Genomic DNA, 15,973 nt, shown 5'->3' with positions numbered 1-15,973 from the left:
CCATAATCCTCTGGTCGCAATTTCCGGTTTTTCTAGCTCAGTCGTGAATGTTGTTTCCACCAGTCGCTCTTCAACGTCCTGTGCCGCTGCGTGGAGAGGGATTTTTCTTCTGTTCTTTGACATTTAGTGTTTGGAATCAGTGAAGTTTCGGGAGTACCACGACAGCCATGAACATGTCGGCCCCAAGCGCACTCATGAAACAACCGCCCATTCAGTCCACGGCTGGAGCCGTCCCTGTTCGCAATGAGAAAGGTACTGTGCTGAGCCGTTTTCCAATGGGATCTTCCTCTTTCTTCCCCAGCATACTCCAGACCTATCCCTGGCTGACCACCCCAATAGGCAGATCCTTAAGACCTTCCTGCCTATTTCTTCTGCTTTCTCCCACACTATCGCGTTACCAAGGCTGGGGGAGGGGAGGGGGGAACACTTCTAGCTCCTTGTTCCTTAAATTCTGCCTGTCCTCACCTCCAATCACTCTTTTTGGCATCCACCAGTTCGTTAGACTAATACAAATAGAATGCCTGCTGCTTGCGGGGCGTTTTGCGGGATATACTCCCTCTTTTGTTATCCATACACTATTTATGTTGCTTCTATAATTCTTATCATTATAAGTATTTGTGTGTCTGTTTCCCTCTACTATATAATAAGCTCATAGCTTCCTTGAGGCAGGGACCATGTCCTATTAAACTTTTTAAACTTTAAACCAACGCAGTGACTATTTACTGAAGTGAATACAAAGTTGTGTAAGATAGTGCCCCTAACCTTAAGGAATTCATATTCTAAAAGATTTGGGACATTCAAAAAGAGGTCTTTTATACCTGTAATACCTGTCACATAGGTGAAACCAGGCTCTGTGAGAGCAGAGAAGGAATAATTTCTTCGAATTGAGTTAATCAAAGAAAGCTTTTTGAAGAAGGTGGCATTTAAGTTGACCCTTAAAGAATGGTATGATTCCAGTGAGTGCAGATGGAAGAAGGAACACAGTATGTGTTTGTAGTATTCAGAATAAAGAGTCAAAGAGTTATTTCAGTAAAGATTTTGGAAAATATCAGGGGTTTTTTGTTTGTTTGTTTTTTAAATATACTGTACCTATCCTTGGGCAACTTGTCTTTTTTAAAAATTAAACATGCAAAGTATCCTTTGGATACATACAGATGTAATTTGTTCACTTGTGAATTCCATTGTATAATTAAACCACAATTTATTTCCCACTGCAGGATAGTTGTGTTATTTTCTTTCTCCTATTACAAACAGTGCTGCAACTGTCACTCTTAAAGGTATTTTTTTAGTGCATCTGGGTAATAATTTCTCTAGGGTAGATTCTTAGAAGTTCATCATCAGCTTAACCACCTATTGCCTGTTGTTCTCCACAGTAAGAGCATGAAGAGTTTTTATTTACCCATATATTTATCTACACAATTGATTTCATGATTTTTTGAGATTTTTTAATTTTTGCTCAATCTAATGGGTGTGAAATATCTCATTAATTTGCATTTCCTTTATTACTACTAAGTTTAGACATCTTGTACAGATATTTTTCAGCTCTCTAGGTGTTCTCTTTAGTGAATTACCTGTTTTCGTCATTTAACCATTTTCTGTTTGGTTTTTATACTTCCCAAATCTATAATATTTTCCTGTTTGTTTGGGGATTTTGGGCTTGTCTTTTAACTTTAATTATGTAGTCTTCTGTTACACAGGTATTTTTTAATTTTAGTGTTATCAGATATATCAATTTTATCTTTTATGGTTTGTGTTGTTTAGTATATTAAGAAATTCTTTCCTACATTGAGATCATAGATATTCACATTACAAAGATTTTCTATCATCTTAGTGTTTGTATAATATTAAATAGATTTGGATACACAGTTGTGCAATACAGACTCTAAGTTAAGGAGCTTACAGTCCTGTAGGGATATATTTGTTTAAGATGTTTTTCACATTTGGAACTTTAATCCATCCAGAATATTTTGAGTGTGGGTGTCAGAGATCTAATTTTACTGTTTACCTTACAGTTAGCCATTTGTCCCTACTACTCTATTGTTTGACTAGCCCACCCATTCTCCACTGCCTTTTAATGTCACTCTGTAATATACCAAGTTCTCATATAGGTTTGTTTCTCTGCTCTCTGCTCTGTTCCATTGGTCTTTATGTACCTCTTGAGTCAATGATACATTGTTTTAATTACTATAAATTTAAATGAGCCTTGCAATCTGTATAAAAACACTTCCCACTCCCTAGCCCTGGCAGATGTGACTAGCTTGAAGGCATTGTCCTGTGACCAAGAGGTTGCAGGTTTGATTCCCCATCAGGGCACATATAAACCTAGGTTGTGCGTTTGAACCCTGGTCCAGCCACATACAGGAGGCAACCAATTAATTCTTCACTCTCTTGCATTGATGTTTCTGTCCCTTACTCTCTCTCTCTAAAAGCAATGAAAAAATTGTCAAGTGAGGATTAAAAAACAAAAAACCCTTTCCACCCCACCTTACTTTATTCTTCTGGTTTTATTTCTTTATTTTTTAGAGCAATTTTAGGTTTACAGCAAAATTGGGGGGAAGATACAGAGATTTCCCATATCTACCCCTATACATGCATATATTACCCCTACCAGGATAATATATTACAGCTGATGAGCCTACAGTCATACATCATAATTACCCAGAGTCTGTTTACATTACCCAGAGTCTTTGTTAGTTTACATTAATATTCACTCATGGTGTTAGGAAAATGTATCCATCACTATGGTTTCATGCACATTATTTTCACTGACCAAAAAATCTGTGTTCTGCCTATCCATCCTCCCCACACACCCAAACCCTGGCAAACACTGATCTTTTTACTGTCTTTATAATTTTACCTTTTCCAGAATGTATTTGGAATCATAAGATATATAACCTTTGGATATTCACTTTTTTCACTTAGTAATATACATTTAAGGTTCTTCCATGTCTTTTCTTTCATGGCTTGATAACTCTGTCTGTTGTTGGGGTTATTGTTTTTGTTTTCAGTGCTGAATAATATTCCATTGTATGGATATACCATATTATTCCATTCACGTAAGGAAGGACATCTTTTTTTTTTTTAATAAATTTATTTATTTTTTTTGAATTGTTTATGCTGTTACAGTTGTTCTATTCCCCCCTTCATTCCCCTCCACCCTGCCCCCCAACCCCACCATTACCCCCCTTTAGCTTATGTCCATGTGTCTCAAGTCCTTTAGGTTCTATATTTCCCATACTATTCTTGCCCCCCCATCTATTTTCTATCTACTGTCTATGCTACTTGTTTTCTGTACCTTCTCTCCCCGTCTCCTCCTCCCACTCCCCTGTTGCTAACCCTCCTTGAGATCTTCATTTCTATGTTTCCACTCCTGATCTAGCTGTCCTTTTAGTTTGCTTTCGTTTTAGGTGTGGTTGTTAATAACTGTGAGTTTGTTGTCCTTTCACTGTTCATGTTTCTTTAACTTCTTTTTCTTAGATAAGTCCCTTTAACATTTCATATAATAAGGGCTTGGTGATGATGAACTCCTTGAATTTGGTCTTATCTGAGAAGCACCTTATCTGTGGAAGGACATCTTCATTGATTCCAAGTTTTAGCTGTTTTGAACAAAGCTACAATAAATGTTAGTGTGTAGGTTTTTTTGTGGACATAATTTTTAACTCATGTGGGTAAATACCAAGAACTGCAGTTGCTGGATTGTATAAGTTTACCTAAGTAGCTGTACCATTTTGCATTCCCACCAACAATGAGTGAGAGTTCCTGTTGTTTCACACCCATGCCAGTATTTAATGTCAGAACCCTGGATTTTGGCCATTCTAATAGGTGCATAGTGGTATCTTACTGTTACATGAACTTGTATTTCCCTGATGACATATGATGTGAGGCATTTTTATATGCTTATTTGCCATCTGTATTTCTTCTTTAGTGAGACATCTGTTAAGGTCTTGGACCTTACCTTGTTTTTTAGAATTGTCTTGGCCCCTGTCCTTCCACATGATTTTAGACTCTGCTGGAGAACAACTTGTAATGGAATTGCATTAAAATTTTATAGATTAGTTGCTACTATAAATGGTATTTTAAGTGGTATTTTTGTCTGTTTATTATCTTGGTTTTTGTTTTCTATGTAGATGATCATATGGTGTGAAGATTATGGCGGTTTTTCCTTTTCAAGCCTATGTTTTATTTCCCTTTCTTCTCTTATTGCCCTAATTAGGGCCATAATAAAATGTTAACTAGAAGGAATGATATGGACAATGTAGGAATACCCACTGGTTTGTTTTTTTTTTTAGAAGAATGCTTCTAGTGTTTTATTATTTTATTATTAAGTACAATGTTTGTATCTATTTTTAAGATTATGTGGCTTAAACGGTATAAACTTTAAATCTTACATTACTCTTTGCCCTATGAATTTTCCAAGGTTAAGTCATCCTTGAAGCCCTAGGCTGAATCCTATTAGGTCATGGTGGCTTAAGAGTTTTTTTTGTTAGTGTTTCCATTGCTGGAGTGTTTATATTACATTTGCTATTATGTCATTTAGTATTTTTATATTTATGTTCATAATGGACAAAAAATCTGTGTTCTGCCTATCCATCCTCCCCACACACCCAAACCCTGGCAAACACTGATCTTTTTACTGTCTTTATAATTTTACCTTTTCCAGAATGTATTTGGAATCATAAGATATATAACCTTTGGATATTCACTTAGTAATTCACTTTTTTCACCTAAAGTTCTCCTTTGAACTGTCCAATTTGGTTGTCAAGGACATATTCACTTGTCAAGTAATTCACTTTTTCCACCTAAAGTTCTCCTTTGAACTGTCCAATTTGGTTGTCAAGGACATATTCAAATCTTATAAAATGTGTTGGTTAGTTCACTGGATTGGTATTTACAAATACCAAAAGTTCTCCATTCACTGGAATTGTTGGTATTTGTAAAAGAGATTGTCTACACTTGCAGGCTTGATAGCTCGTAAACTAAAAGAAGGTAGAAGTAGATAAGATTAGAAAATTGAGTTATGTGGTTAATATATATATTATGAAGACTCCCATGGAAAACTCCAGTGGTTCTAAAATAAAGACTGAGCAGCATTTTAACTTTATGTTCCCACTTAAATCACCCTTACTGTGTGCTGGGCACTGTTACTAAATTTATTTAAGTGTATAGTTGAGGTGGACTAGCATAACTTTGTGTTGACCATAGTCTGCCTGTTTGGGGAGGACTTTTTTCTATAGTTTCACTGCTCCCTTTCCTTTACTACCCAAGCTAGGTCTCGTTATCATTAGTTTTGGTATTCACAAGAATACTTTCCCACGACTTGACCTTTGTAGGTAAATATCATTAGACGAATAGATGGTTGGATGGTGGCTCTCTCCTCCTCCTTTCTGAACTCTTATGTACAAGGGACATAGCGCTCTACCTATAAAGCCCAAAGGTTTAAGGACTTTGGGTAAGAGGCTACTGAAACATAATAAAGTTATCTTTCTTACCCAGGTGAGATTTCAATGGAAAAAGTGAAGGTAAAACGTTATGTGTCAGGAAAGAGGCCAGACTATGCCCCTATGGAGTCCTCAGATGAGGAGGATGAAGAATTTCAGTTCATTAAGAAAGCCAAAGAACAAGAAGCAGAGCCTGAGGAACAGGAGGAGGATTCATCTAGTGACCCTCGGCTACGGCGTTTGCAGAACCGTATTAGTGAAGATGTGGAAGAGAGGTAATAACTAGGGTTCTGTTTTCCTGGACCTGAGCCCTACAGGCTAATTAATAAGAACAACAATAGCTAATGCTTGAATAGTACTTACTCTGCCAGGCACTGTTCTGTTTACATTACATCGACTAATTCTTATAATCTATACAATAACCTTATGAGGTGGGTACTATTATACCCATTTTGCAAATGAGGAAACTGAGGCACAAAGGATTTAGGAAAATAACATGACCAAGGTTTACAGCCATTAAGTGGCAACCAGTAAATAGCAGGTTAACCACTGGTCCAAGGGCCCAAACTAATTCATTAAGGGCTTAGAAAACAGATCATTGGTTGGTTTGTTGAAAGGAGTCTTTTTAACAAAGATGTTTTATAAAAGTTGAGACATTGGTTTTATCCACTTATTCTAAAGGCTAATGAAGGGAAATTACACTGAAGTAGGAAAAAGGCTTGATGAATGGTCTCACATAGGAAAAGGAACCTCCCCATCAGGGATTTCGTATATTGTGTATTGATTGAGACATTACCTTACAGAGCAAGCCAGAGGTCCCAAACTTTCATAGGTCATACTACCTCAGGAATTTTTTCACAGAACCCCAAGGACCAAGCAGTTCTGTTTTTTTATTAAGGAGTTAGATACAAAAATGTAATACATATGTATATCCTAACAACTTAGCCATTTGAAAAATGTAATACACATAAAAGAGAACATTTTTTTACTTCATTTTTATAGAACCACAGTTATTTACTAGTGGGATTTGTGTGCCTCTGGGACACTTACAACTTCTCAAACCTTGGAATCAAATTGGCACTATCACTCTCATTTCTGGTTCCATACTGATTTTCACGTGGTACTTACTTTTTGTCACAGCAGTGACCAAAAGTCCAGTTTCACAAAGATAGGATGCTATTGAAAGGAAACAGTTTGATCTAATTCTAATATTGAAACTGTGAGCTACTTTGAGCTATAAAATATACCCCAATGCACCCATATAAGTTTGTTTTACTGCCCTAGCATGCCTCACCATACATTTGATGTTTTAGGTCCAACTTGATTATATGCTCTGACACTTTGAATTAGTTTCTTTAATTGGCACCTCTTTGACCATCTTGACACTTCAATATTAATTTAAAAAAAAACATAATGTCCAGGTGCTCTATGACTAGAGAAATGTGGTTGAGCTCCTTTACTTTTGTAGCATTGGTGTTATACTTGGAGATACTGTTTTTCAGATTGGCTCGACATCGGAAAATAGTGGAACCTGAAGTGGTAGGAGAAAGTGACTCAGAAGTAGAAGGAGATGCTTGGCGCATGGAACGAGAAGATAGCAGTGAAGAAGAAGAAGAAGAAATTGATGATGAGGTACAGTAAAGTAAAATGGTAAATTCTTTCTGTGTATAAGAAGAAGCTGAGGTCTGTGCTGCTTTCTTTCTGGAAGCCCTAAAGGCACAAGATTGCTGCTCTTGGCAGAACTCTGAACCAGGGTTCTCTGTTGGGAATAGGATTGAAAATACAATGGTGCTAAGGTGTGTTTACTCAGATCAAAGTTTGTTGAGCTTGATGAGGGGGAAAAGAAAAAACCACCTAATAGCATGGATCATTTGGCTTACTGGCTTCAACATACGACTTGATAGGAAATAGAACGGCGTCGTGGCATGATGCGTCAACGAGCACAGGAGAGAAAAAATGAAGAGATGGAAGTCATGGAAGTGGAAGATGAGGGACGTTCTGGGGAGGAGTCAGAGTCGGAGTCTGAATATGAGGAGTACACAGACAGTGAAGATGAGATGGAGCCTCGCCTGAAGCCAGTCTTCATTCGAAAGTAAGTATCTCACAAACAGTCCTGAATCTACGGTTTCTACTTTCTAGGTCTGAAGATAGAAGCCTCTTTCCTATCTCATGTTCTTCTGAAATGTAAGCACTAAGTGAAAGTCTTCTGCCCAGTGCCCTAGTTCTGCATGGTATTTGCTGAGGAATATCTTGGTGTTAGTAGATCGCCTGAGCTTATTTTCACATCTCCTTCTTCAATTAAAGAGCACATATCTGCCCAAGATCTTACATTATTTTCAACACAAAATTAAGCTTAAAGAGCAAATTCCTATTCCTTTCCTAATGGCTAGAAATCCTACTACTACAGTCTAGCAGATTCCTTGCTATTCAGCCAGTTAACAAAGGTGAATGGAATTTCGATGCTCTAAAGACCTGGTACAACTCCCATTTTTGGCTCTTTGCAAATATTAGAGCCAGAGATCGTCTTTTTCTGATTTGGACAGGACTTGATTTAGGGAAACAGAGTACCACTCTAAGAGCTTTGGGAAATTAACAGGACCTCTGCACCATAGGAAGGACCGAGTAACAGTTCAAGAGCGTGAGGCTGAAGCATTAAAACAGAAGGAGCTGGAGCAAGAGGCAAAACGCATGGCTGAGGAGAGGCGCAAATACACACTCAAGGTACTGGGAGTGGCTGTGAAGATTGAGTGCAAGGAGTAGTGTACTTAGTTTGTCTGAAGAGAATAAGGAAGTCCAATAGTTGAATTGTTTTCCCTATCCAGATTGTAGAAGAGGAAACCAAGAAAGAGCTGGAGGAGAATAAACGATCCCTGGCTGCATTGGATGCACTGAATACTGATGATGAAAATGATGAGGAGGAATATGAGGCATGGAAAGTTCGGGAGCTAAAGAGAATCAAGAGGGACAGAGAAGATCGAGAAGCGTGAGTAATGGTCCTAGAGTTTAATGCTGCTAATGGGACAAATTTTTAGTAGAAAATTTCTGAGGCTCAACACGTACTATGAGTTCCATTCTAGCATTCTTTATGGTTCCTGCAACTGGGTGAGTTTCCGTAATTGGAATGTGGCTGTTAAAATCAGGGAAAAGAAACACACTTTGTCATTGTTTCTCCATGATAGAGTGCCAGTGAATACTCCCTTTAGTTTCCTAGTAGACACACGTTATTCATTGTTACCAGTTTTCTATTGTTGCATTACAACCCAATCCAAAATTAAGTGACTCAGAACAATTTATTATTTCTCACAATTTTGAGGATTGGCCAAACAGTACCTCTGTTCATATCACCTGGGCTCTCTTAATATAGGTGCATCCAACTGAAGGACTAAGTAGGCTAGAAAGTCCAAAATTTCTTCACTCACATGTCTGGTAGCTGGTGTGGAATATCAGCTAGGATTCCTCCCTTCTGTTTGTTTTGTTTTGTTTTAATTTATTTTCAGAGAAAGGAGAAGGGAGGGACAAAGACGGGGTGGGGGGGGACACGACATTGATGTATGGGAGAAACATCGATTGATTGTCTCTTGCTCACCCTCAGCTGGGGACCTGACCCACAACCCAGGCATGTGCCCTGACAGGGAATCAACTGGCGACCTTGCGGTTCGCAGGCTGGTGCTCAGTCCACTGAGCCACACCTGCCAGGTCCCTTCTTCAGTAGGCTAGACTAGCTTCCTTACATAACAGTCTTGGGGCAGGATTCCAAAAGTGCAAAGGAGGAAGCTGGCGAGATCTTTGGAGGCTCCCATGTTATTTTTGCAAAGGGTCATACATACTATGAGGGAAGGAATTTATGACATTTAAATAATTTAATACACTAGGTTAGAGCAGAATCATTTGTAAGCTGAATCACCCATTTCTGAAAATTAGTGAGAATGAAAGAGTAATCCCAGGTTACAGTGGGAAACCATCAATAGAAAACTCTGTTCTTGGCCTGCAGTTTCTAAGGTTTTTATCTTGGACATCATTGAGTCCATGTACCCTTTAAAGTTGTATGCAAAAGTATGTGTATATTTGCATTTTTCTGGAGAAAGGGGATCTGTGACTACCCCCACTCCCTCCAAAAAAGGTTCAAGTCCCTGCAATCTAATTAATGATGGTAATCCTTGGTTTGTTACATGTAAGCACACACAAGATTAAGTGTTACACAGTTATTTTTAAGTACTGGGGTTTTTTCTAAGCTGAGTGGCTTTTTAGGGAATTGGTAATATTGTGAAATTAAACAGTAACAGTATGTCTAAACCTCAAAAAAGGCTGGAGCCAACTTTTGTAAGTATGTAATACCTGATCTTGCAAGCATAATGAAGACCACCTCACATTTTTATTTATTGAGCCCCTAATCTTCATTCCTAACAGGCAATGACTAGAATTTTAAAAAGTGAATAGGCCCTGGCTGGGTAGCTCAGTTGATTAGAGCATCATCCCAATGTGCCAGGGTTACACCTGTGACAAGACTGTGATCAGGGCACATATAAGCAACTGGTGCCTCCCAGATCCTACCTCACCCAGCCCAGGGGAAAGGGGCCCCTCGAGCTCCAGCCAGGCTGAAGGTCCTGATGGTTTTGCCTGGCTTCATCTCCTTACCAACTCTCATTCACATTGCTGGTGAGGTTGAAAATGAGTCTGAAAATGAGTCATTAAATTTTGTTTGTAAATTGACTGAAACCACACTCAGGCCAACCACAAGTCAACCAAATGCATTGGCACAGAGGCACTGTCTTAAATGGAATCATACTGAAATGATGTTGGCCTTCTATAGAAGTTGCCTAGATGGTAATCAGAAGTAAACAAAGCAAAAGCTTACTTTTTAATAGGAAAGCCATGAGTAAATCTGACATGGTTTGCTAAAATACCATGAGAGTAATTCCTAGAAATAGCCAGCTCCTTCCAGATTCCCCATTAACTGCTGAAGCTATAAGTGGATTTCACTTGTATAGCCCACATCTCCCAACAGGCCCTCGTCTAAGCCAGAGGTCACACACTTGGGTGCTTTCCAGGACCAGGCAGGGAACTTATGAGTATAGTGGGCCGAGAGGGGCTGTGGTAGACTAGAGAGCACCGGGCCTGTCTACCCACGGTAGCCATTACTTAGATCTAGCTGACAATGGATGGCAGGCCTGGAGTGCATTCCTGACTTTTCATGAGAAGTTGAAAATCTGGGTATTTGTGTAAACTGTTTGGATAATTAAAGTTTAACAAATCATTTAAGTAAAAACAAAACACCTTTCCAACCACACACAAAAAAGAAGCAACCAGTGAATGCATAAATAAGCAGAACAACTTGATGTTTCTTTTCATTTCTCCCTTCCTCCCTCCATAATAATTTTTTTAAGGTGAGTAATGCTTGAAAGGAGATAGGACTGTGTTATACTGTGATAATTAGGTCTTTCTGAAGCTGAAATGATGCTAATAGTTTTGTTTTCTAAACAGGCTTGAGAAGGAGAAAGCAGAAATTGAACGCATGCGAAACCTGACTGAGGAAGAGAGGCGAGCTGAGCTCCGAGCAAATGGCAAAGTTATTACCAACAAAGCTGTTAAGGGCAAATACAAGTTCCTACAGAAGTACTATCACCGGGGTGCCTTCTTCATGGTAAGAAGGGAAAAGGAAAGTTGTTCAGTAGGAATAATTCAGAAGCTTTGAAATCTTTTTTCCCCCCAAGAATAAACTGGTTCTGGAATGTTACTTCCACTTGCCAGCCATTGGTCAACTTTCTCCTTTGCTTTTTGCCTGTGAAGAATATGAATCCAACAGAGAAACGTACTGGCCACAGGATATTAGAAGTTGCAACAACTATTCTCTCTTAGCCCCAGCTCCCAGAAGGAGGAAATGATATAATAGAAGAATTAAGGACCTGAAAATAGAGACCTAGTAATCTGTGTAGATGCTAGACTATTTTAGGTACCCCCAAACACTTTGATACTATTATTCATAGCCAAGTGAGAAATTCAGGTTATGCAAACACCAGGCTCTGCAAATAGTTTCACATGAACTCGTATATTTGCATGGCAGAAGTTCATTTCACTTCATTCTGAGCTGACAAAATGATTTAACCTAACTAATACACAAAAAAAGTTTATCTAATCATTGTGTATAATGTATCTTATTTTTTATGTAAAGACCAAAATATGTGTGTTAATCTTGCATAAAGTAACAATGACTTATTCCAAATTATTTGGATTAGCACAAATAATTTAATACAGAGATAGAAAAGGAATAGAAACATTGACTGTATTTATGTTAATACCATGTAGCTTATTAAATTATTTCTTAATGTTAGAGAAGTCTGTATCTAAAACTTAGACTAGCTTTTTTAAATATTATGTACCAGGCCCAACTGCAGCTAAATTCTTTTTTTTTTTTAAAGAGTTATTTATTTATCTTTAGAGGGGAAGGGAAGGAGAGAAATATCAATGTATGGTTGCCTCTAGTGCATCCCCTGCAGGGAACTGGCCTGCAGGGAACCTGCCTGCAACCCAGGCATGTGCCCTGACTGGGAATCGAACCGCGACCCTCTGGTTCACAGGCTCGTGCTCAATCCACTGAGCTACACCAGCCAGGGCTTGCAGCTAAATTCTTGCCTTTTACTGCAGATACCAGTAAAGAAAATATTTAAGTCTTCAATGTAGGGTTCCTTACTTCTCTCTAAAATTGGGATGTCTGTCTGCTCAGCAAGAAATGTTTGCTTTTTCTACATTGGAATTGATAGATATTATGAATTACTTGTTATAGTGCTTCAAAGTCATGAAGTATTGCTTAAGCATGTCAGCAGCTTTAATAATGAAGCTTCTTAGAGAAGTGTATTGCTGACTGGCTAAGATACATAAAGTTTCTATGAAAGTCTTGCTGCACATCCTCAAATACCAAGTCTTCCATTTACACAGGGAGAGGGAAGTTGAAATGGCTTCTGAAATTAAATGAGGGACTCTTAGGCTTCAACAGGAGAAAAGTAGATCTTACAAAAATGGTTTAATTGTCCTACCTTTAAACTGGGCCTTTCTATAGTAAAGGGGAAAGAATACTCCAAAAGTGTGTTTGGTTAAAGGACTCAGCTCTCATGAAGCTTTTCTTAACCAAGATGGTGCTCTTTTAATGCCTTCACCACATGTGTTTATAATCTGTATTTTAACATTATAGTCTTACTAATAGGATCATTTGAAACTATTCTCTGTAGTTATTTTATAGTTCATTAAGTAACCTTTTGAGCTTTTACTGTGTAAAGAACACTATTTAGCACTTAGAATGCTTACAATATAAAAATGAAGCTAAGGCAAATATACACTGCATGTAAGGAAAGTGAAAAGTACTGTGGGACTTCTGAAGACGGAGATGTTGTATTTGGTAGAACACTGAAAAGCATAATACACGGTGGCATTTAACGTATAGACTTTTTGACACTCGGTGGTGAGGAAGACATTCCAGATAAAGGGACCAGGAGTAGAGGCAAAAAGAAAGTATCATCTGTAACAGAAAGTGAAAAGGAAAGGAGAGGTAGATGAAGCCCAGTGTTTGGCCTTGACTGCTACTCAGAGGAATTGTTTAATTAAATAGAGGCCCTGGCCAGTTACCATATTTTGCTGTGTATAATGTGCTCCTGTGTATAACACACCCATATTTTTGTGTGTGCTATGCATGGGGTTATTATACGCATGTATAATACACATCCTTATTTTTCCCTCAAAAACTTCGGCAAAAAGGTGTGCACTATACGTGCAAAATACAGTAGCTCGGTTGGTTAGAGTATCGTGCTCATATGCCAAAGGTACAGGTTGAATCCCTGGTCAGGGCACATACAAGACTCAACCAATGAATGCGTAAATAATGAAACAACAGATTGATGTTTTTTCTTTCTGTGTCCCTTTCTCTCTGTCAAATCTCTAAAGAAAAAAAATTTTTTAAATAAGAGAGAACCTTGAAAGTTTTTGAGCAAGATAGAGATTTAAGAGAGTTGTTTTAGAAATATTAATCCATTGGCAGTGTGTAAGAATTATTGCAAGACAAAACTATAATAACCCAAGTGATGAGAACTTTAAGTGGCAACTGATAAATCTGCACAAAGATTACTCAAATTTTGAATCTAGGTAATTGAGAGAATGTTGGTCCTAAATGATTTTCACTTTAGACGTGGATTTGAAATCCCAACAGAATATTCAAACTAATAGGAAGTAGATAATTTAGAACAGAGATATGCAAGTCCTGTAACAGAGTTAAAGTCACGAGTGAATGAGCATATAGAGTGCAGACAGAATATAGCCAACCTTCAGGAAATGTCTACACTTAGGAAGAACAAAAAAAAAGGAGTGTTATGTTAACCTCAACTAGATGTATGCTCTGAAGATAAGGTTTAATACTCTTTCTTTGTATGCCTCATCATAGTTTCATAAATTTGTGGTTTGAACATATGGCAAATAAAACCGAAAGGCTGATAAGACTCTTTTCTACAGGATGAGGATGAAGAAGTATACAAGAGAGATTTCAGTGCACCTACCCTGGAGGATCATTTCAACAAAACCATTCTTCCCAAAGTCATGCAGGTACGGGGTACCTTAATAACATGAGAAAGTAATTGAGGGCTGGGACATATGTTTGGTACTGTAACTCATCATCTATTCTTCCCTCAGGTCAAGAACTTTGGGCGTTCTGGTCGTACCAAATACACCCACCTTGTGGATCAGGACACCACCTCCTTTGACTCAGCATGGGGCCAAGAGAGTGCCCAGAACACAAAGTTCTTTAAACAAAAGGCAGCTGGGGTACGAGATGTATTTGAACGGCCATCTGCCAAGAAACGGAAAACTACTTAAAGTCCAAATACTTATTCTTCCAGCTGTGAGACACAAAGAGAAATCTCGGCATCTGGTCCTTGATTTGCTTTTACCATTACTTACATGATGGCCCATGTATCCAGCCTATTGGAACTACTGCCATACTTGTGACACTGGGCAACCCAGTCTCTGAAGGTGCTTTTGTGAGGTTTGGACTCATGGTGAGAAACCCATAGAAAAGCACTATCTGGGTAGGATTATTCCCACTTAAAACTATTTCTAAGAAATCTTAGGTTTCATCCTTGTTCTGGCTTCCAAAATTCACTTGGACTGTTCCAGGTTTCTTTTTCTAGCCCCTTAAGTTGGGTCAGAAACATGGGCATGTAAGTGGACAGTGCACTACTTACAAGAAATTGAAGCACATTGTAACCTGTTTTGCTTTTTTGGCTGGAGTCAGTTTTTCTAGGTGAACATACTTTTTAACCCATTTATGTATATGTCAAATAAAAGAATCACATACCAAGAGACTTTTTGAGCTTGATACTAGAAATAAAATGTGCAGGCTGACAAGTATCTACCTGTTAACTAAAATAAAGTCAACAGAGAATCATTAGGCAAATGGTGTTTCACACTTTAATCATCTCCTTTGATCTCAGAAACACTCTACAGACAGGCTGTATTCTTAGTGACGCCCAGATTTATTCCATGAGCAAATGCATTAAATGGTTGTCTTTGCCTTCTTAATTGTATCTTGTATTTGTCCATATCATATATCAAGGAGGGCATAGTGTTGAGTTGCAGTGCAGGGACAGCATGCTAGAGTTAAATTCATGATTTTACCACTTAATATCTATTACATAACTACCATGTACATGGCAGAGCATGAGGAGTCCTAGGGGTTATAAGAATAGACATTTAACCAGCAAGAAGGCTACTTCTCAACTGCATGAAAAAATAAGAAAGGCCAAGGTTTGTTCACATCCTTTAAATGCCCCACTGGGAAAATCACTCATAAATCCTCAAAAGCCCTATAATAAAAATACAACTGCAAATAATTATTGTGAGATAACAAACACACAAAGATGAATGTAAATCACTGTTGTGTGTGCCAGAGGGGAATACAATCTAAGAATCATCCTAGAACCAAAATGAAAATAAGTGCATGAAATTCTTTTGGGAACAGGTTTATAGCTGCTGAGTTTCTACTCTAAAGCAGGTACTAGGCCAAGGTTTTAATATTCACCAGCTCATCAGTTCTTAGAACCTTTCTGGTATGTATCATTTTTACAGTTCACAAGACAAAAATTCAGCAAGCCAAAAATTGGCCAAAGTTGATCAACTTTTTTCTTTAATATTTTATTTCTACAGAGAGGGGAAGGGAGGAAGAAAGAGAGGAAGAGAAACATCAGATCAACTGCCTCTAGCACATGCCCCAACCAGGGACCAGGCCTGCAACCCAGGCATGTGCCCTGACCAGGAATCAAATCAAAACCTAATTCCACATATGACCTAAACTTTGATATCTTCTGTTGTCTTACCATGTACCCACTTCCAGGACCTAAATTCTAAATCAAAGTAGCTTATGAACTGGATTTCTGACTTACATCTAAATACAGTGGTTCCTAGGCAGATATGCCATGAGGTACAGTAACTTTGCTCCAAATGTACCTTGAATACTGCTGAGGGAGATCTAGTCTGATGAATGCCACCTAGCATTTGCA

General features: G+C 38.2%; 1 protein-coding gene across 1 annotated transcript; it reads left to right on the top strand.

The window, feature by feature from the left end:
- Positions 1-31: 31 nt before the first annotated feature.
- On the top strand, positions 32-14,865 carry MFAP1 (microfibril associated protein 1). Its single transcript, XM_037151876.2, has 9 exons — positions 32-252; positions 5,494-5,713; positions 6,941-7,070; positions 7,343-7,530; positions 8,051-8,159; positions 8,261-8,421; positions 10,920-11,079; positions 13,932-14,021; positions 14,109-14,865. Exons 1-9 carry the CDS (start codon positions 168-170, stop codon positions 14,289-14,291), a joined length of 1,326 nt encoding a protein of 441 aa, XP_037007771.1. The 5' UTR covers positions 32-167; the 3' UTR covers positions 14,292-14,865.
- Positions 14,866-15,973: the final 1,108 nt, after the last annotated feature.

This window comes from Artibeus jamaicensis, unplaced genomic scaffold (genome assembly GCF_021234435.1).
Source record: "Artibeus jamaicensis isolate MK-2021 breed Jamaican fruit bat unplaced genomic scaffold, CSHL_Jam_final contig_1132, whole genome shotgun sequence".
NCBI classification, from domain to species: domain Eukaryota; kingdom Metazoa; phylum Chordata; class Mammalia; order Chiroptera; family Phyllostomidae; genus Artibeus; species Artibeus jamaicensis.
The sequence above is the reverse complement of the archived record's forward strand: the minus strand, read 5'-3'. Positions and strand labels throughout refer to the sequence as shown.

Coding starts and splice junctions, on each gene's coding strand:
- MFAP1 (XM_037151876.2), top strand. CDS start 168: ATGAACATGTCGGCCCCAAGCGCACTCATGAAACAACCGCCCATTCAG. Junction 8,422..10,919: donor GACAGAGAAGATCGAGAAGC/GTGAGTAATGGT, acceptor TTTTCTAAACAG/GCTTGAGAAGGAGAAAGCAG. Junction 11,080..13,931: donor ACCGGGGTGCCTTCTTCATG/GTAAGAAGGGAA, acceptor TCTTTTCTACAG/GATGAGGATGAAGAAGTATA.